The 22,032-nt window shown below is 36.0% G+C and overlaps 4 protein-coding genes across 4 annotated transcripts; 3 read left to right on the forward strand and 1 right to left on the reverse strand.

Annotated features, from left to right (window-relative positions):
* Positions 1-2,867: 2,867 nt before the first annotated feature.
* LOC120079626 (Protein kinase superfamily protein) lies at positions 2,868-7,956 on the forward strand. Its single transcript, XM_039033890.2, has 9 exons — positions 2,868-2,997; positions 3,209-3,760; positions 4,819-5,103; positions 5,277-5,594; positions 5,786-6,013; positions 6,184-6,284; positions 6,480-6,594; positions 6,837-7,100; positions 7,400-7,956. The coding sequence occupies exons 2-9, from the start codon at positions 3,311-3,313 to the stop codon at positions 7,565-7,567; spliced, it is 1,929 nt and encodes a 642-aa protein (XP_038889818.2). The 5' UTR covers positions 2,868-2,997; positions 3,209-3,310; the 3' UTR covers positions 7,568-7,956.
* A 934-nt stretch (positions 7,957-8,890) lies between these two features.
* Positions 8,891-14,388, reverse strand: LOC120079627 (S-adenosyl-L-methionine-dependent methyltransferases superfamily protein). Its single transcript, XM_039033892.2, has 11 exons — positions 14,125-14,388; positions 13,604-13,684; positions 12,954-13,032; positions 11,764-11,902; positions 11,598-11,667; positions 11,041-11,105; positions 10,878-10,956; positions 10,427-10,514; positions 10,032-10,096; positions 9,742-9,831; positions 8,891-9,264 (listed from the first exon to the last, which is right to left on the reverse strand). The coding sequence occupies exons 1-11, from the start codon at positions 14,314-14,316 to the stop codon at positions 9,151-9,153; spliced, it is 1,062 nt and encodes a 353-aa protein (XP_038889820.2). The 5' UTR covers positions 14,317-14,388; the 3' UTR covers positions 8,891-9,150.
* A 159-nt stretch (positions 14,389-14,547) lies between these two features.
* LOC120079628 (zinc finger/BTB domain protein) lies at positions 14,548-19,515 on the forward strand. The gene is made up of 3 exons (XM_039033893.2): positions 14,548-14,769; positions 18,408-18,522; positions 19,160-19,515. Exons 1-3 carry the CDS (start codon positions 14,548-14,550, stop codon positions 19,231-19,233), a joined length of 411 nt encoding a protein of 136 aa, XP_038889821.2. The 3' UTR covers positions 19,234-19,515.
* Positions 15,962-17,160, forward strand: LOC150035376 (capsid-like protein). The gene is given in 1 exon segment (XM_090314615.1): positions 15,962-17,160. A coding segment is annotated over 1 exon segment (924 nt). The 5' UTR covers positions 15,962-16,093; the 3' UTR covers positions 17,018-17,160.
* Positions 19,516-22,032: the final 2,517 nt, after the last annotated feature.

The following is a 22,032-nucleotide window of genomic DNA, read 5'->3' on the forward strand; positions in this document are numbered from 1 at the left end:
TGGAAGGTTTTTATTAGAAGACAAGCCACATGTTTCACGAATGTGTTGAATCATTGACCTTAACCATATACATTCTCGATTAGTCTCGTGAATTGCAGAGGAAGTGGCCGTTATAGTCTGTTTCACCAATCGTCATGATATAACAGTTCCTCCACATGTGAACAGATAACCTGGTTGAGATTTAGCTTTGTGTGGATCAGATAAATATCTAGAATCTACATAACCAACTAGATCAAAATTTGATTTATTTGAATAAAACAAACCCATATCGATTGTTCCTTGGAGATAACGGAGTATATGCTTAATTTTGTTCTAATGTCTTTTTGTAGGAGAAGAACTATATTAAGCTAATAAATTTACTGAAAATACAATATTTGGTCTTGTATTATTAGCAAGATACATAAGTGCACCAATTGCACTAAGATATGGTACTTCAAGACCAAGAAGCTTTTCATTATCTTCTCGAGGTCGAAATATATCTTTCTTTATATCCAATGAACAAACTTCCATTGGAATATTTAATGGATGTGTTTTGTCCATATAAAATCTTTTCAAAATTTTTCTGTATAAGTTGACTAATGAATAAATATTCCATCTGCTAAATGTTCAATTTGCAAACCAAGGCAAAATTTTGTTTCCCGAGATCTTTCATCTCAAATTCTTTCCTAAGATATTCTATAGTCTTTGAAAACTCTTCAGGAGTTCCAATTATATTCAAGTCATCAACGTATAAAGTTATAATAACAAATCATGATTGTGTTTTCTTTATAAAAATACACTGGCATATTGGATTATTTTAATATCCTTCTTTCAATAAATATCCACTCGGGTGATTGTACCACATCCGTCCTGATTGTTTCAATCTATATAGTGATCTCTGTAACTTTATTGAATACCATTCCTGAGAATTTGATGTATATGTTTCAGGTACCTTAAATCCTTTTGGGATTCTCATATAAATTTCATTATTAAGAGATCTATATAAATGTGTTGTGACTACATCCATAAGATGCATATTCAGACTTTATATACAGTCAAGCCAATTAAATATCTTAATGTAATTGCATCCATCACCGGAGAATACGTCTCCTCAAAATCAATACCAAGTCTTTGTGAAAAACCTTATACAACTAGTCTTGCTTTATATCTTATGACCTCATTATTTTCATTTCTTTTCCTCAGAAATACCCACTTATATCCCACAGGTTTAACACCTTTTGGTGTTTCAGACTACAGGTCCAAAAACCTGTCGTTTTGAAAGTGAGTTTAATTCTGCCTCGATTGCTTTTTTCCACTAAAGCCAATCTTTTCTATATCGATATTCTTCATCAGATTTTGGTCCAGGGTCCTCATTTTCAGATATAATATCAAGAGCAACATTATACGTAGAAATGTTGTCAATAATTACATTAGTTCGATTCCATCTTTTTCCTATTATGGCATAATTTATTGAAATCACATTATTATTTTTAGGTATTTCACCTTCCTCACTAGTCATGTCAAGGATTTCATTATGGATATTTACATCCTCAACCAAGTTTTTTTCACTATTAATTGTTTTTTGTTTTCAAGGATTTTTATCTTTGGAACCTACTGGTCTACCACGCTTCTGGCGTGTTCCAGACTCATTAGTGACAATTTGTTATGTTGGAATATCAATTTTTGATGGAACATTTGCAATGAGTATATGTGAGTTAGTTACTTTCTTTGCATCTGTAAATGCATCTGGTAATCGATTTGTTATATTTTGCAAATGAATTATTTTCTAAACTTCAAATGAGACAATAACGATGCATTTCATGTAATTTCTTTTTCCAACTTCTTAATTCCTTCCCCTAATGTTGGAAAATTTGTCTTATTAAAATGACAATCAACAAATCGTGCAATAAACACATCATCCGTCAGGGGCTCAAGATATTTAATAATTGATGGGGAGTTATATATATATATATTCCTAACCTCCTATGAGCCCCCATCTTAGTGCGTTATGGTGGAGCAATTGGAACATATACTACACATCCAAAAATTCTCAGATGGAAAATAGTTTGCTCATGACCATAAGTTAATTGTAATGTCGAGTACTTATGATATGCTGCTAGCCTAATGCGTGTAAGTGACGCTGCATGCAAAATAACATGTTTCCATACTGATGAAGGAAACTTAGCTCTCATAAGTTTTTTCGGATCATCGAGTTTTTTTATTTTTTTAATACTTCTGCACCAAATGATGGCATATGATCTTTAGTACACTAAGTAATGAACATATATTTTTTATTATAATATTCATAATAATATGGGCATTTTAAACATTTGATTAAGATGATTTTTCTAAGATTTTCTTAAAAAAATGAATTTTCTAAGAATGGAGACGGCCATAAAAATTAGTTGAGTCGCCAAATGGCAAAGAGAAACGATTTGAATTTTGAGCACGACAGTACTGCAATGCACGTCTTGCGGCATTGCACGCAAAGAGAAGAAACAAGAGGGAAAGAATTCGTCTGTTCTTGTTCTTCACTGTCAATGGAAGGGTTGAACAATCTTTTTCTATTGTATTATTTGCAAATTCTACGCCTCTTCAACTGTTCAGATCCAATTTCTGTTTTCATATTTCACAAGAGAAGAAGAGAGAAGCTCTGGCAACCTAGCCACTCTGTCAATCCCCAAACATGGTTGGTCCTTCGCATTTCTAGGACCTCATCACTACCCACTTCAACTCTCTCTCCCCCTTTGCCAAATCACATTCAGTTTCAATATTCCCCATTCCCCTTTCCATTTTTCTCTTTTTGTTTCTCTTTCTATTTTTCCTCCTGCATTTTCCTTCTCTCTCTTATTTCCTCAACGATTGGGATATTAATTCTTGTCTTGTTATCTTATTATTTCTTTTTTCCGAGGGGAAACATGAAAAGTTCTTGACCCAGAAACTTTTTCTGGGTTTTTCTGATCCGAGAAGAGGATTTCTGATCTGGGTTTTTGTTTACTTCTGCTATCTCTACAATCGGTGGGTTCGGTTCATTGTTGTTTCTGCATTCAGGGTGTGATTTTCTCTTCCCATATGCTTGGCATTTAAATTTCTAGAAATATTTGTAAGGAATTCTTGTATTTATGTTTGGTTTAATCTGGAATTTGTTAGAATTGATGCCAAGGTATTGAGTATATTTGAGTGTTGAAGAAACAGGAAATTGATGAAACGGGTATAAATGTTTTGACAGAGAGGGGAAACTTTGGGGTTTCCCACGAGAATGCAGGTTTAGCAATGGTAGAAAACGTTGCTGAATAAACGTGAGGAAATAGAGAGGAAAATTTGAGGGAGTATGGGCTGCATTTGCTCAAGAGATTCCTCAGAACCAGAGGATAGCAACCACAAAGAGTCTGAAAAAGATTTGAACAAATCTTCAGTCCAGTTGGTTGCCCCTTCTCCCTCAAAAAGAGAGGATATGATGTTAGAGATTCAGTTGTCAAGGCAGGCATCTAAAGCAAATGGGGGTTCTGTTCATAAAGCAAAGGCCAATGGAGGTTCTGTCCATCGAGCAAAGGAAGATGATGAATCTGAGAATAAATCCATAAAGGCTGCAAAAGCAAATAATGATAATGCTTCAGCAGGTGGAAAACAGCCTGACATTTTTAGGTTAGCTAGCTTGTCTAAAGGGGCCGAAGCCGAACTTGTCATGGCTGGATGGCCTTCATGGTTAGCTTCCGTTGCTGGAGAAGCCATCAAAGGGTGGGTACCTCGGCGGGCTGACTCCTTTGAAAAGTTAGACAAAGTTAGTTCCATTCGTTATGTTCTCTTTTACTTCATGTCTTTAGAATCATTTGACTCTAGTGCTTCTTATCTGTATTTACTGAACAACAACGAATTGCAATCTAGATAATGCTCTGAACAGCATGCATTTTTCCTTCAAATGAATTTTTCACCAGTAGGTTTCTTTTAAATTTCCTCTCCCCATTGGTCGAATGCTCTATTCGTTTATTTTCATTTATAACAGAATGCTTTTTCTTTCTTCGGGTATTTTCGTTTTTTTTGTTTTTTTGGCGTGTGTGTTATATAGACAGAGATATTTTTTAAGATGAATAACACGTGTGGTGGGAATTTGAGCCTATGACCTTTTGATCAAGGATATTAATTTTACTAGTTGAGCTATGTTTAGAATAACATGCTGTGTAGATATTATTGGCCCTGTGAAAAGAAGCGAGGAACGAGCTATAGACAGCTTATATCATACTAAACAGTAAACCCCATGACGGCCCTGGGACGGGTATACAGATAGGAACTCCAAGTTAAAAGATAGATTCCTGAGGGATATAGGATAGATTCTTTGAGACTTTTGGTGTTCCGATGGCTTTCAACAGATTGGTCTATAATGGAGGAGGTCTTATACTACCCTCCCTTTTGAAATCGAGGGAGGATTTTTTGAGATGCTGTTTTCTTTCCAATCATATGCATATTTGACTTAAGAAAAATAGGATGTTTTTCAGAAGTTTGAAGAGCTCTTGAGACTTGGGAGGAGACTTTGGCCTTGGTTAGGTTCAGTGTCTCCATTTGGATCTCGATTACCAACAAATTTTGCGATTTCTCTTTAATTTCATTATTCTGTAAAGGAGCTCTTTTCTGAAATTTTCTAGGCTGTTAGGTTGTTCTATGTTGTTGGCTTCTTTTGTCTTTGAGTTTCCCTTGTTTGTAGTTTATATTGTCCTAGTCATAAAAGTTGGTTTTCTTCATCAAAATATTCCAAGTATCTTATAACATCTGCTGTGAATGTCTCTCTATCTCATCTTGCATCAATATCTGCTAATTATCCCATTGTGTCCTTCCTATATGCAGATTGGACAGGGAACTTATAGCAGTGTATATAAAGCCCGGGACCTTGAAACTGGTAAAATCGTGGCATTGAAAAAAGTGAGATTTGTAAATATGGATCCGGAAAGTGTCCGTTTTATGGCTAGGGAAATCTATATTTTGCGCAAACTTGATCATCCAAATGTTATGAAGCTTGAGAGTTTAGTCACTTCCAGAATGTCGGGCAGCTTATACCTTGTTTTTGAGTACATGGAGCATGACCTTGCTGGCCTTGCAGCAGCTCCTGGACATAAGTTTACGGAGGCTCAGGTATCTTCTTGGCTTCCCTTGACCATATCAATTATTGAACTAGAACCATTTTGAAAATGAATCCTTGTTCAAACTGAGCCATCTAAAGTAATGAAAACAAGGAACTAATAGAGAGATTTTATATTTGAAGGAACTGAAACCATTGTAATTAAGGTGTCATTTTGTGCTTGTAGATTAAATGTTATGTGCAACAATTGCTGCACGGACTCGAACACTGTCATAGTCGGGGAATTCTGCACCGGGATATCAAAGGTTCAAATCTTCTTGTTGACAATAATGGCGTGCTCAAGATTGGAGACTTTGGTCTTGCTACCTTTTTTCAGCCTGATAAAAAGCAGCCATTGACAAGTCGGGTTGTGACATTGTGGTACAGGGCACCCGAGCTTTTACTTGGTGCTACCCAATATGGACCTGCCATAGATCTCTGGAGCTGTGGTTGTATTGTTGCTGAATTATTTGCTGGAAAACCTATTATGCCAGGAAGAACAGAGGTTGTTCTATCATCCACTCGTTGCCTGTTCTGTTTCTTGTAATCTTTAAGAAAATGCGAGAAAACAATAGGTTGTTAGTTTTCAGGAATTGTCTATGTAGTTGTTAATTTTTTGTTCATGGCATTTCATATACGCTCTAGAAATAACCATAAAATTCATTTGGGTGTTGTTTGAATTGATCATTTTATCAGGTGGAACAAATGCACAAGATTTTTAAGCTCTGTGGTTCACCATCTGAGGAGTTCTGGCAGAGAACAAAGTTGCCACATGCAACCAGCTTCAAACCTCAACACCGTTATAAAAGCTGCCTTTCTGAGACATTTAAAAGTTTCCCTCCTTCAGCTCTGGCTCTTGTTAATAAACTACTTGCTATTGAACCAGAGCACAGAGGATCAGCTACTTTAGCCCTCAGAAGTGAGGTATTTCATGTTTCCTTTCGTATGTCTACAATCATGTGCATTAACCTCAATGAGCTATTCTTTTTTTTCCTAGCTACTAGAGTTGAAATAAAAGTGCTTCTTGTTGATATGTTGTTTCATATGATGTTGATTGGCATATTATAGTAATTTAATTGTATCCGGTTCTGCAGTTTTTCAGAACAGAACCTCTCCCTTGTGACCCATCAAGCTTACCAAAATATCCTCCGAGCAAAGAATTCGATGCCAAGCTGCGGAATGAAGAAGAGAGAAAGTATAATTCCAAACTTGTTTCTCTAGTGGTCGTTGTTTAGGTTTTTGATTAGTTTTTTTGTTATACATAATCCGTATTATATGAAAATAGTATTTTCTAGCCAAATATCTATGAAGATTGAAGAAAAAATGAAATCAAGGTTACTAAACTACCTTTTTGGGGATGTCATTATACATACGAATCTCTTAATTTCAGGAAAAAAGCAGAAGCTGTGAAGGGACGTCATCCTGAATCAGTAAGAAGGGGCTCAAGAGACACCAAGGCAGTTCCTACGCCCGAATTCAATACTCAAGGAGATATTACTATAAAGGTATATGTCAGGAATAGGAAACTTTTTGTTTATGAGTTTGATGACTTTTGAGAGCATGGCTTTTTTTTTTTTTTTTTTTTTTTTTAAGTGCATTAATTTGTCGACAAGTACTGAAAAAAATTGTGAAAAGTGCTTTTAGTTGCGCAGACTCATGGAACCAAACATGTCATGTGAAAACAATGCTTTTTTAAAACAGCGTTATTTGCCTGATAAGATACCTTTCTCATGGACTAAAACTGCAGGCACACCCGATCTCGAAAAAAACGAGTGCGAAATATAACCCTCACGAGGACAATGAGCCTCCGAGAGTTGCACAGAATCGATACAACCACTCAACATCTATGGTGCACCCGAGCATTGCAGATTTATGGGGTAAGCCTACCGGAGCCTCGAGAAATTGTGCAGAGTCAAAGACACAGAAATCTCAGATGCGTCAGTCAGTGGGAGATTTATCAACCTCTTCTCTCAAGAAGGAAGACTTGGTGTCTACTAAAGATTCTGGAATGGTATGAGGAAAACTGTCATAAATTTGTTTATTCATTTACATGATGAGTATAAAGGGACTTGTATATGAAGTCATATGTATGTTACTGGTAGAATTTCAAATTTTGAAAAGAGTTCAAGATTCTTGGTACACATGATTAACAGAAAATCAATGACGAGATAGAACAAGTTCAGAGAAGTAAATAGTTTTTGTCTATTTTTATTTTTCAAAATCATTTAGTACAATTGAAGTGCAATCCTCTTTATTTCTTCATTCAGTTTTTGTTAATACTGGATCTGACTTTGAACATTTGCGTTGTAGGGTTATGTTCAAAAGAAGAACAGAATACACTACTCAGGACCGTTGGTGCCTACAGGGGGAACCATTGAGGACATGCTGAAGGAGCACGAGAGACAAATTCAGCAGGCTTTTCGAAAGGCACGACTCGACAAAGCGAAAACGAACAAGAGCTATAGTGATCAGCTTTGAAATGAATCCGATAATTCTCAGGATCAAAGACTAACTTTGGTAACATCAAAGGTAGAAGATGGTTCTGCTCTCAAACTGAATGCTGCAACTGTCTGCAAAGAACCACAAAAACCTTGACCGATATGATATTGATATTAGTGTTGTATATAAACAACAATAAGGATTGATAATTAAATCTACCCCAGGGAGTTTACAGTCTTTTTTTAAAACTTTTTTCCCCAAGAGTAGAACAGAACAGCTTCTAATTGTTGATAAGGCCACAGGGATAGAGAAATTGTTGTGTAGTTGCCAAAATACTTAGGGTGAGGATTTGGTTTGTTGTATAGAGAGAGGGAAGGGCTTCATGCTTCATAAGATAACATCATTTAAATAATACCTAAGTTTACATATCTCTTCTTTCTTTCGATGGCTACACTATGCGATCTATAAAACATTAGGCATTAGTATCTGTGCATGTTCAAATCTGATTCATTTATTATCTGGAAAGCGTTTATGTCAAGTACTGCCAAGCTAGGTTCACTTGAACTATTTGTCATCTAAATACTTCATTGTTCAATTTCTTTCTTATATTTAATCCGACATTTAATTCATATTCTAATAAATGTCAAAATTTGGACATTGTATTTTCAATAAATCTTAAAATTAGTAATGATTGTATATTTGAAGTTCATTTTATCGGACACAATAAACTCATAGCAATAATTTCTAGGAAAATTGCATTGTATGGAAAATACATTTTAAGAAACCAAAGTCATGACTTTAATTTTTTTTGTAATTATAGGTGTGACAATCATATAACAATCACTTAGAAATCAAATAGCAATCACATAAAAATCAGATAACAATCAAATTTTCATACGAAAGCTTTTTGACATGTGTCCAATTTTCAATTTTTTTTAATTAAAGTTGCAATTGCCCCTAATTTCTATTAAAAATGAAATCTCGCCAAATTTTATAGATTTGGAAGACTAATTGAGATTTTTTTCCGAAAAGTTGACTAAAAACTATCATGACAAACTAAACAATTTGTAAAGTATATGAACTAAAATAAATGCAAAGAAAAAATAAACACTAAAACTCTAAAAGAAGAAATGGAGAGGAAATGTGTTCTTTATTGTGGTGTGTTGCAATGGTTTTATATAACCATTATTTATGGGGCTTACAATAGACGACCATTAATCCATCTCCTCCTTAACCTCAGATCCCCCCTCTCATTCGCTAAGGAACAAATGAAATTCTTGCTTCTTTCATAATTTGCATAATTGCAATCCCTGTGCTTAGCCTATTTTACATTAGTTTTTTTTGTCTCTAGCTGATATTCTCTTTAGCCAACTCGACAAAAAAGAGTATTATTTAAAGATGAAATACGATGAAATCAAGTTGGTTGTTCAGGTAACCAATTTTCCAAATTGGAACGTCCTTTTAGGAATACAAATTATTTAGGAAAGAAGACCGGAAATGTAAGTATAGTTTTCAGTAGTTAAAACGACTGATTCCTCCGAACTTGGAGGTTCAAATCTCAAGCTCCCACTTTGTTGTACCAAAAAAGGGAGACTAAACATGAGAGAAAATAAAGAGAAACATCAATTGACATTTCCAAATTGTTTTTGGATGTCGTTGAAGGATATGGTTGCGGATCCTCTTCTTTTGGCCTTCTGTTGGGAAGGATGTTCCTTCCATCCTGTCATGTAAATCACCTGTAATTGAAATCAAAACAATGTCATCTCTAAAATTCAGTTACTTTCTTCAGAATAACTCCTGCCATCATCATTTATCCAATCAATCCTACATTTGAGGCAGTGTAGGAGGCAGAGGTAGGGTGCAAGTCAAAATTCGAAAAATCAACAGAACTAGTTGGGCCACTTTGATCTGTTTGAGTAACAAGTTCCAGTTATTTCTGGTCAGTTCGGTTTAATAAATACAAAAACAGAGAAAAAGTCGGTTCACTTTTGATAAATTTTATCAATTTCAGTTGGTTTGATCTGATCTTGATCAGTTTCAATTAGTTTTGGACAAGCTGTTGGTTGTTTAGTAGTAGGTCCAGTTGGGCATCGGTTTAGGCTTAACATTGAACAGAACAACTAACCTGCTCACACCCTAGGAAAAGCACATAGTCAATGACCAAGAGAAAACAAACCCATATTATTTAACTAGGTGCATTCTAGTAAGCTGACCTGGAAGGTTGCAGGAATGGTCCCATCTTCTGCAGCAAACATGGAATCATAAATAGCTGCTGTTGCAAGGGCTGTCTCTCTCTTCAGGATCTGAGTAGCATTATTTAAACATCAATGATATATAGATCAACAACATAAACTTGTCAATTCTTAGTTTTTTTTCCCATTATGTCTAAGCTACGCTCATGTTAGCTTGTCAACTCATTGTTGATGAACACAAGATAATATCGTAACTGGAAACACATAGTCAATGATACTCATCTTCAAGACAAGAAAGGATGAAATCTTACAGGGTTCCTTTGTAAAAGTGCATTTGTTTCACCCATTGCACGCAAGTGTTCCACCAGCTCCAGTGCTTAATAATAGGTAAACAGAACCCAAAAAAAAAAAAAAAATAAATAAATAAAAATCATGAGACACAGAGATACAAGACTTTGTCGAGTACACTGTTCCAAGTTGGAGCATCTTCAAAATTTTCTTTTTTAAGTGTAAATGTGTACTATTTCAATTGTAAGTTTTGGCTGCGACTGATTTTTATTAAGTCACTTTCTACAGACAAGGCCACAAGTCAAAACGGGACAACTGTAGGCTTAACAAACTACTTTTTATTATCTACACTAGACTGACATTCTAATTGGCAGAATTTACTGAAATAAACAATAAATAGTGAGATAAGCATGCTCACCACTTGGATAGCGAACTACATACTCATCAACATCAACACCAGGCAAGGTAAAACCAGCTCTTGTCAAAAGATTGCCTGCATCTCTCACCTAAATAAGTGTGTGCTTCCTTCAGTTAAATACAAGATACATGTCTGAATATGCTGTCTCTCTTTCAGAATCTAACCACCATAATTTAGATCCAGAAATATAAATTTCTGGATTCGATTTAGAGCCACAAAAGTATCTTGCATATTTCTCTTATTTCATATTTTGAATTACCACTCAAAACATTGGCCAAGATATATAATTAAATCTGAGTGCAAATGATACTAAGAATACTAAGAAGAAATGTTAAACAGTAGTAAAAAATTATAGGCAAAAAACACTCCTGATAGGATTCTTTGAGAAAAGAAAGCTGCTTAGAGTCTTTTACAATATTTAAAAGCACGAAAGTAGTTTGCAATAACATACTTGTGCCAATGGTGATACTCGAGGACTGATGCCTCCTTCACGCTCCATGTGTGCAAGAGTACATGCTATTCTCAGTTCCCTGATTGCAAGTATATGTACAAGAAATCATGCAGGGAACTTAAGCAATGAACTAAAAATTCAAACCAGAAGAAACGTGACAAACCTTAAGGTTTCCCCTCCAAAGATCGCTGCTAAAAATAGCCCATCTGGCTTCAGTGCCAATCTACTCTGTCAAGAAAAAAGATGTAGAAAAGGCCACTAAACATACTAGCTCCCAGACATGAAATGATACATAAAACGAACAAGCAAAAATTTAAGCATTAAAGAAACACACAGAAAAGAATAACAGAACAAGATACCATCCAATACCAAGTTTGCAATACAATTTGCATTGTTATCCAACAGTCATGCTTCATACTAACAACGCCTGTAAAAACTCTCTCTAGTACAAAGGTTAAAATTGAGATTTCACTTCTCCTTCTTAACAGTTAACACTGACCACATGTTTCAATTATTACACAAGACACTTAAAAAACCTAAAGACTAACTTTCTAAGAAACTGCAAAAGTAAAATTAACAAGGTTTTCCATTGGCAGACTCTGCTGTCTAAGGTATATTAGGTTTAGAAGTGAAGATGAGAATCAATGCAATACTTTTTTTTTTTTTTTTTTTTTTTTTCTTTCTTTAATTTTTTTTCCCGCAGGGGGTGCTGGGACAAACCTGAATCATGGCTCCAGGAAGATCATTTGTCCAGTGAAGACCCAAGCAACTTATAATTAGATCTACTGAACTTCACACCAGAAGCAAATAGAAGAAATGATAAAGCATTAGTTTCATTCAACCAATGAGTGCACATTATTGAAAAAGAAACAAGCTGTAACAACACCTTTCTTTTATAGGTAGAAACTCTTCATCACCAACAATAAAAGACGTTTCAACGTCCTGATCATGTGCACCTGTATCATCTTTGCATAACTTTATCATGTCATGTGATGCATCCATCATGATCAGCTTTTCAACCGAACCTGGAAAATAGATAAAAATTTTATTGAACAATTTAATACAATACAAAAAGCAGGATAGCCTATCTAGATTATATTAATACTGGTGTTTACAAATTCCCGTATTCACTTAAACTAAAACCAGTAGCAACCTCGCAATATATAATATAACAACAATGAAAAAGCACAAAGGCCAAGCATGTCAGTGTGGGAACTACAACCCAGCTGTCTAAACTTCCAACAGATCAATGTCACAGTTCATAGCTATACATGTATCATTAGTTCATTACAGCATCCAACTATCTTAACAATTAACAATTGTGCTACAGTAGTTACACATTTCGATTTCATTTTTCTATTTTTTTGGAAAAAGGAAGATTATAATTAAAAGAAACTTCAAACTAGAAAAGATATGGTAAGAAGTCAAGACTATGCTAGAGCAGAGAAATTGAAGTTCATTGAGACATCATTTATCTAATGTAAAAAAAGAATGAGGTCAACCTTCAAACTCAAAAGTTCGAAATATGAATTCCCTAAATATTTTCAGTAGAGGTTTATTTATTTATTTAGTTTATTATTATTATTATTATATAAATATGATACGAAACCAAAGTTTTCATCAGTAGAAGGTCACAAGCTAAAAATAGGAATCATTCACATCCAAAATGAAGAAGGATGTATCCATTAAAAAAGAAAAGTGACAAGAACTTGAACCTGAAACCCAAGGACTTAAGAGGACATAAAAATAACAAGCAAAAGAATTTGAGTTTTAAAAGTTGAAAGTAAGAAAAAGTATTAACAATAGAAAATTATTTTTCAAGGCAAACTCTAAAACGGCATCTTGACGGTCTGAATCTACATTTGACTACATACAAAAATGAAAAATCTATTCACACCATGGCAAAAAAAGTCAAATAAAACATTCACCATAATTCAAGGCAAGCCAGTATAATTTTGAGAAACTTAAGTGACACATTTAATATATGAACAACTGTCGTGCCCCTTAACCTTTTGTTCTCTCAAAGTCAGATCTTCTTTTCCTAATAATTCAAGAAAGTGGAAACAAGTTTATTACCACGGCCATGCAATAATCTCCTGATAGCCTCCAATGAACCCCCCAAACATAATGCTGTTGGGAATGTCTTCTTGCAATCCTTCAAAAGTCACAATGTGAGACATGTAAAATCAAGTAAATAATGCCTTCGTCAAATTAATTGAGAGTTTAAGGATGATGAAGTCAACTGGATCCAAATTTGTGTGTTAAAAAGTTGAAACCCATGATAAGATTAAATCCAATTAAAATATTTCATTTTCAATCTTAAGTTTTGGGAAAAGGAATAGATAGGTAAGTTACATTCACAACTAACAATTACTGAAACAGCAATTGATTTAATCCATGTTAACCAGGATAAATTGATAATAGTTATAAGATATTAGTACGCTTTGGAATAGAATTTAGTTCCTGTTTCATTTAATGTCCAAAAGATGTTACATTTACAACTATGAGCATTCATCTTATTGTCATTATCACCAAGAAAAACTAAAAAGTAATGGCTTTCTCATCTCTGTAAAGGATCCAATTGAGATATGATTTCATAACCAATGCTTTCACAAAAATTTCATCAAAAGGTGCAACACTTCATTAAGAAAACGATAACTAAGAGAACAATGACTGGAATTCACAAGTTAAAATGAACACAATTTCACAACATTGCTATCTAATACCTCCAAACGATCCAACAAGTTTTCGGCAACTGTATCAACAAGAGAATCCTTTGGGCGCATCAACCATGCCGCTCGGTCCCGCTGTCACCAAGAAACAACAATTTCAGCAAGAACAAAGTATAGAAATACTCCAAAAAAAAAAAAAAAAAAAAAAAAAAAAAAATCGAAGGCACCACATATCAGAAAGCTTATGGAGGAGTAGCTAAAAAGTTTCATGTAGTACAAGAGCGCTTGCCATTTAATTTTACTTGTTAAAAGTTATTTGCACAGAAAAAACAAAACCAAACCAGAACACGAACATATGAACCAATCAATTAACAAACCCCATCACAGAAAGACAAGTAAAACTCCCAGAATTCCCCTCTATATAGACGACCATTACAAATTAGCTTCACAATATCACCATATTTACTCCAAATATCTGAACAAAAACTCCTCTAGAAACCTGTTCTGGTTAACACACATAGATCAAAGAAGAAAAATAAAGCTCAAAAAAGAAAATGACGACAAATTTGGCTTACGTGTTTACGCTTAAGATCACGATCAAAAACCTTAACCTTCGAGCTCTGCATTCCATCACCGATCCTACCGTCATAATTATCATCGCCAGTACAGAAAGAACAACATAGAATTGAATTTGGAAAATCTTGCCGTCTCGTACTCCTCAACACTGAGAGCGATCTTACGATTCTAGACGGCGACAGTCCTCTCATTTCTCAGTCACCGAATGAACCTCGCCGGAGAGACAGGAAGGAAATTTCGGAAATTTTAAATGGGCCTGGGCCGAACACGACTATAACCTCAGAGTACCAAAAACCGGGGTAGGAATGAAACTATCCCGATAAGGGGCGTGTTATCCATGTTTCCAAACGAGGTCCCTATCGTATCTGTTACAAAGTTCATTGCTTTTTACGGCTGTCTTGAGAATTTTGGGTTGGGCGAAAATGGCGAAGAAGAAGCAGTTGGCATCTTCAGCTCCATGGCGGGGGGAGGAGGAAGCGGATGAGTTCGCCGGAGCAAAGCTGAAAGTGACTAAGAATCCTGGCGAGACTCCGGTAATGCACGTTCCTCGGAAGAAGAGCGTCAAGTCCAAGAGCTCGAAAGAAGTGGATGATTCCCTCGAGATTGACCCTGAGCTCCGCTACAGTTTCCAACGCAATTACCAGGTATAATTGTCTTAACGTCGACTGCGTTCTGTTGTTGAGACTGTTGTAAGTGTTTCATTAGAGTTTTAACGTGAATAATGTTTTTAGTCACCTAATTCATCGTTTCTTGTCTGTTCGTTGCTGTTGTTTTGTGTGGTATTCTTGTTTCCTATTCATCTGCAATTGTGTTTTAATTTTGCGTAGATAACCATCCTTCTGTCATAGATTCACTAATTAGATTGTAGGATTGTCTTGAAGTAATCTGTTCTTTGATTACTGACTTCCAAATTCATACTGACAAGTACACTGAGCCTCTTAGTCATCATAATTGGAGTGCACATGGAAAGTTTTCACAAGAAACAGCTAGAAAGTTCAAAGAAAAACCTCAACGTATGGATTCTTTACTAAGTCTTGGAGGACGGTTGGTTGATAAGTCAAAAGATGATACTAAATGGAAATAGAGATGTGTTGAAGAGAAGTTGGCTCAAAGAAAATAGAGATGTAGGTGGCTTGGTCCAATCAAATGATAGTCCATTAATATCTGGCGGGGTTGGCAGCTTGATAATATAATATAAGGGCTTGGAGTAATTGGCGGAGAGAAGGAAAATAGATGAAATGATGATAATTCCAAGGAAGGAAATTGAAGAGGTTGGAGCCAAAGTGAGCTTAGTTAATTGACATTTACTACATCATCTCTGATACCCTCGTTGTTGTACTAAGAAAAAAGAAAATTGAAGTGGTTAGAGGCAAGATAATATGGTTAATCGTACCTTTAATGATCAAGGAAGTGGACATAATGGTAATTGGCATTGTTAGGGAAGGAAGGGGTCGTGCAGATGCCTCTGATGTTGTCAAAGAAGTTTGATTGAGAGGGATGCTGATTAGTCTAAAGTAATCGATGTTGGGTTTGCTTTGAATAAATCAAAGGTTACTCACCATTAATGAAGCAGCTATTTACGATGAGGATGACATTTATGTGGTAGGCTTTAGTTGTGCTGATGATAGTTTGAATGTAGAATTTATTTTGCTCAAAATTGATTTTGGTGAATGTATTAATGGGGTCAACAAAAAAGAGAAGGAATTTATAGTTGGACAACGGAAAAGCAGAGAAAAAGATAAAGCATCAAGTGAAAATAAAAAGAAGTGAAAAGGGCAGGCTGGAAATCCAGGAAACGAGATGGTTGGCAATCCAACAAGGGGGCTCTATGGGTTATAAAAATGAAAGTATGAATGAAGTAGAGCCAACTGCGAATTCTGTTTAATGACTTGCTCGGTTTTCTTTAAATTTGAGCTTTGAGAAATCGAAAATTTTCTCGCTTCCTCTTATCTTATTCCATTGTAAATTATGAAGGGAAAATCTCTCTTGTCATGCAAGACAGAAGTTCTTAGCGAATGTGAGGTTGTAGAACCAGCATTTACAGAGTCACCTACTGACGAATTACCTGAAGGGAATCATGCCTACACACTTGAGCTTAGGAAGCAAGGGTTCCTAGGAAACTTCTTTCCTAGACCTTCTACTTCGCTTTACATTGAGCTTCACCCCCAGCGGTTAATGACCGGTATACAGGCTTCTCTGAGTGGTGCATTACAATGCTACCATAAACTCAAAGGTAATCTGAACCATGAGGAGTCGATGACTGAGTTTGAACAAATGGCTACCGTTCTCGCCACTGGTTGTATGGTAATGGTATATCTGAAATGCCGTGCAGTTATTCTCACCAATGGGTTTCATTTATGTGATTCTAATAGGTTGAAAATGCGAAGGATAATCTCAGATCTCATGATCCCAACCCCCTTTGCCTTTTCTATTCAACAATTGGGATTTGTGGACGTTGATGACTTTTCTATTAGGTTAAAGGTTGTCCCATACCTCCCAAGTGACGGGCACACATTTCGAGTCCCCAATGGGTTTACATAGAACAACGTTGAGTACTTACATGCAGTTGAATATGCAAGAAGGTTAGGCATGCAATTTAGCATTGTGAACCTAAAGGTGAAGTGTGGGTCTGTCTGGTGGCTATTTAAGCAAGTGTTCTCTGAAGGTGTTTTTAAACTGCAATGTCCTCTACCAGAAATCAACTTTACCGAGATAATGGCATTGACTCACACACTATTTTTGTCTGGAACCCAACCCGACATGACCAATGTTATTGCTGACCTGACTCCACTTGGGACCGCCAATTATGGTTATATGCTATTTAACCCACACTTTGGCATCAACATCAATTCTTATGGAGCCATGTCAAATGTAGATTGGAGTAGTGTTTAACTTTACCGGAATTTTAGTTATGAATTGATAATATGGATGAATCTTTGTACTCAATCTATGGAAATATTTGTTTTTATTTTGTTATTTTGTTTATTTATTTATATTATGATTAACATTGGGATATATGTCCAACTGAGAAAAATTGAAAGAATATAAGGACATACGAAAAAACAAAGCACACCGAAGGGAACACCTTAAGGAAAGGGGTTCCAGTCAAGCAAAATAAGACCTAGAGATAATTACAAAAAGAACTCATAACTGACGCCTAGAGACTACCGAGAGACATTAAATATCTCAAGGGACCAAACATCAACATCCGCTGTTATGGTCCATGATTTTTTATTTTCGTTTAATTTTGTTTACTGTTCTTTAGGTTTTGTTTGAATATTTTCTTTGTTTTTGTAATTCAATTACTTGGTTATTGGATCCCTATTTTCATTGAGAAAATTTGAAAGAATATAAGGACATGCCAAAAAACAAAGTCCACCAAAGTGAACACCTTAAGGAAAGGGGTTCCAGTCAAGCAAAATAAGACCTAGTGATTACAAAAAGAACTCATATCTGACGCCTAATGACTACTGAGAGACATTAAATATCTCAAGGGACCACAAGATAATCTGTTGTTATGGTCCATGATTTTTTATTTTTGTTTAACTTTGTTTACTGTTATTTAGATTTTATTTGAATATTTTCTTTGTTTTTGTAATTCAATTACTTGGTTAGTGGATTCCTATAGTAATGGAATTCAAATAATGGCTTATTATTTTTAGAGAAATTTACGGAAGTGGGTAGTTTTAGTTTTTCAGTTATATAGGAAAAAAGTGGGGAGAAGGGAGGGGAGAATTCTGACGTTAACTGATCTTTTAGTCAATCGGGAGGTTGACATTCCTCAAAAATCCTGAGGAGGTTTAGACTCCCACAAATGAGTCTACTATCTCTTTTATTTTCAATTTCTTTCCTTCTATTTTCTCTTCTCTATTTCAAAATGGGGTCCATAACAACCTCCCTCTAAAAATTCTGTTATTTCTCTTCCCCAAATATCCACAACAATGCACCCTCCGACTTTCCATAAAAAAAATTGCATTCTCCCGGAACCGCAAATGGAGGAACATCTGTTCTCATTTTGTTGTTTAAATGTTGAAACATGAAATGTTCTAAAAAAATGTCTACTTTTAGTTTGCTGTACTTTCATTATCTTTAATTTAAAAGAAGTATAATGGCATGGTGTACTCTAGTTTAGACAATCATGAACACACCAAATTATAGAATTTGACTGTACTTAGAGTGCTTTCCTTATTCATTGTTAAGTAAATAACCTTGGAAATATTTTTGTATTAAGTTATGAAATTGTTTCTAACAAATTGCAAGTTCTTAAAATTTTGTGGTGCAGTTTCTTCAACGAGTATTTAGCATTGACACGATTGTCAAACCTCTTCCACCAGCCATGGCTTACAATGTCTCCCGGAATTTGAATTTCTTCACTCGAATTTTTACACAGTTTTTCGGTATGTTTTTTTTTTTTTTTCTCCCCGCAGGTCTGGATTTGCACTCCACACGGGCACAGTTATTTGCTAATAATATTTTAATGCATTTACACTCAATGACATCCCAAAAGTTTATTATATCACTGTTTTTCCATTGACTGAAAACCTGTATAAATGAGCTGGAAGAACAAATTGTTATCAAAGGATATATTGATTGTTTGGTTAGGTGTACAGTGATTCTGGCGTTGGTTAAAAATGACAAAAATAATGATTACGCGTTCGTAGTTTGTCTTGTGGAGATTGCTTCTTCAATGTGAATCATTATAAGCATACTCTTTATGAGGCTTTTAACGAACCATTTGATATTTATAGATTCTGAGGCTCAACTCCCCATAAGCACATTTGTTTACCTGTATGAACACTCGATTTTTTATGTGCGTCTGATTCTTCATTATCATCTCACTTGTTAGTAAAATAAATACATTAATTTCAAGTTTGAGAGACGTCCAAGTGTATAGTATTTTGCTCGTGTAAAAGCAACTTTTTGATACTCCTGTTTATCATGCCATACATACTATATTACCATTGCCATTGTAATGGAATCATCTGTTGCCATTATTCAATGTTTTGTTCACTGACACATCTGATCCCATACCAGACCCTGAAGGTATTGCAAATGCTCAGAAATCACTTGGACTGGGGCAGGAAGAGAAAGCTCGCCGTGTTCGTTAAGTGGAGAAGGGAAATGGCTGGAAATTTTATGCATTTATGTGTAATCAAGTGTATTTGGATTCAAACACTGTGAAGAGTTGTTGTAAATGGAATGCATTATGCATAAATTTTGGGGTTAATTGACATTTTAGCCCTTTTGACATTTGACTTTGTAAAATTAGACCATTTTAAAAAACATTGTTTTTTTGACCCCTTCAACTTTTCAAAAAATGGAAAGTGCAATTATACTCTTCAGATTTCAAAAATCATAAAAAAAAAATAAAAATAATCCATCTTTCTTCACTCCCGCTTCGTTTCCCTCCTCTCCCACTTTGTTTCTTGCGTTTTAATCCTTGCCATTTACGATTTCGACTCGATTTTAGGGGTTAATTGATATTTTTTTTGTCCATTTTCTTCATCCATATTTTGATTGGATTTCTTGTTGGTTTGACTGAGCTCTCATCTTCTTCACTCAAGTTCGGTTGAAACCATTTTCTCGCATTTTTTGTTTGTTTTTGAGATGTTTCGAGACATTCTGAGATGTTGGATGTTTTTTCTGAGATAAAAATTGCATGATTAGATTTTGTAAGAGTATTGTTAGGGATTCAAATATGAGATGCTGAATCAATATATTTTTAGGGTTTCGAGTGAAATTTCTTCGATTTTAGAACCTTTTTGCATTTAAATATCATTTTCGACGTTCTTTGGAACGATTTCAATCCAAAATTTTGATTTTTCCCCATAAAAATCCAATCTTTACTTCATGTGAGCCTAACTGGGTCTTGACCGGGGTGGGCAAACGAAGAGACGATGACGCTCACCGGTCTATACTTGGTCGGGTATGGATCGGGAACATGCGCACTCCATGCAAGCCCTGATCGGGTCTGGATCGGGCATTAGTGTTAGGTTGGGGTCTAGCGACGGGGGAGGTAAGGGTTACCCGGTCTTCCCTCGCCCGAGAGTATTAAAGCTCAAAAGTGGGTGGCCTATAATCGGGCAAGGTAGGGGTGGCTCAGTCGCTCTTTGGTCGGGTAGGGATCGGATACAACACTAGGATTTTGACTTGGTCTAGCCCTGGGCGGGTGGGGACTGGGTGTCAAGGATTGTGGCCTGGAGCCAGATGAGGTAGGGGTGACCTGGTTGTTCCTGACCGGATAAAGACTAGGTCAGATAGGGACCGAGCTTTAGGGATTGCGGCCTAAATTGGGCAAGGTAGGGGTGACCAAGTTGCTTCTTGGTCAGGTAGGGGATCGAGTACAATACTAGTGATGTTGCTGGATTTTGGCTCAATCTCGCTTTGGCTAGGTGGGGTCCAGGCTTCAAGGATTGCAACCTAGAGTCGGGCGAGGTAGAGGTGACCTGGTCGTGCCCTGGCTAGGTAGCGACCGGTTACAACATTAGTGATGCTGCTGGATTGTGCCCTGGTCTCGCCCTGGCTGAGTGAGGATCGGGCTTCAAGGGTTGTGGCCTAGAGCTAGGCGACATATGGGTGGCCTGGTTGTTTCTGGCCAGGTAGGGACTAGGTACAACACTAGTGTTGGCCGAGTAGGGACCAGGCTTCAAGGAATATGGTTGGGTGTTGGACGAGGTAGGGGTGATGCGGTCGCTCCCTAACCGGACCGATGCTACTGGATTTTGGCCCGGTCTCACCCTGGCTGGGTGCGGACTAGGCTGCATGTGACCTGGGGCTAAGAAGCTCTGAGTTTTCCATTGTTGTTGCTTCTGGGTTTTGGCGCAGTCCCGTTTTTTACCGGGTATGGACCAAGAATTTTTTTTTTCTTGTGTTGTTTTTTCATTTTTTCTTTTAAATTTGTGTTGCTTAATAATTATTCATCTTTCTTTAATTAATATATACCATTTGCATAAAATAATGTAGGTATAATGGATTTGGTTACAAAAATCCACCTTGATGATCATTTCCCTGTTTCTCTTATGACAGGATTGAAACACCAGACCAAGCGGGTAGAAAGGTGTTGGGGGTTGATGATCATTTCCCTGTTTCATTTTTTCTTTTAAATTTGTGTTGCTTAATAATTATTCATCTTTCTTTAATTAATATATACCATTTGCATAAAATAATGTAGGTATAATGGATTTGGTTACAAAAATCCACCTTGATGATCATTTCCCTGTTTCTCTTATGACAGGATTGAAACACCAGACCAAGCGGGTAGAAAGGTGTTGGGGGTTGATGATCATTTCCCTGTTTCATTTTTTCTTTTAAATTTGTGTTGCTTAATAATTATTCATCTTTCTTTAATTAATATATACCATTTGCATAAAATAATGTAGGTATAATGGATTTGGTTACAAAAATCCACCTAGATGATCATTTCCCTGTTTCTCTTATGACAGGATTGAAACACCTGACCAGGCGGGTAGAAAGGTGTTGGGGGTTGATGCCCTAAAGTCTCGTGTCCTGTAGTTTGTAAACAGTTTGTACGAACACTTGTGATGTATAATATATGATATTTTACTTTACTTCTTGATTTTTCTCAGTTGTTTGTTTCATTTGCTTTACCACAAACCAATAAACCTAAAATCCCTGGTTATCTGCATGTAACTTAAACATATATATAGTGACATACAAGTGGATCATGTCTAAAGTGATAATTAAAATGGTCTCAGTATATGGATAGAGGAGGGAAACCTTATCCTGGTAACGCTACGGATACGGCCCGCTTTGTGGAATGGTCACAAGTGTTATGACTTGTCACAGATGGTCTGATACTGATCATTCGTGTAGGGGACATGCGAGCGGGGGCGTCCTATACAAAGAGTTTGTATAAGACCTGACCATGAAGTGTTAACGCCTCGTTA

The sequence above is a fragment of the Benincasa hispida genome, chromosome 6, assembly GCF_027475165.1.
Source record: "Benincasa hispida cultivar pf3 chromosome 6, pf3_genome.v1.1, whole genome shotgun sequence".
Classification (NCBI taxonomy): domain Eukaryota; kingdom Viridiplantae; phylum Streptophyta; class Magnoliopsida; order Cucurbitales; family Cucurbitaceae; genus Benincasa; species Benincasa hispida.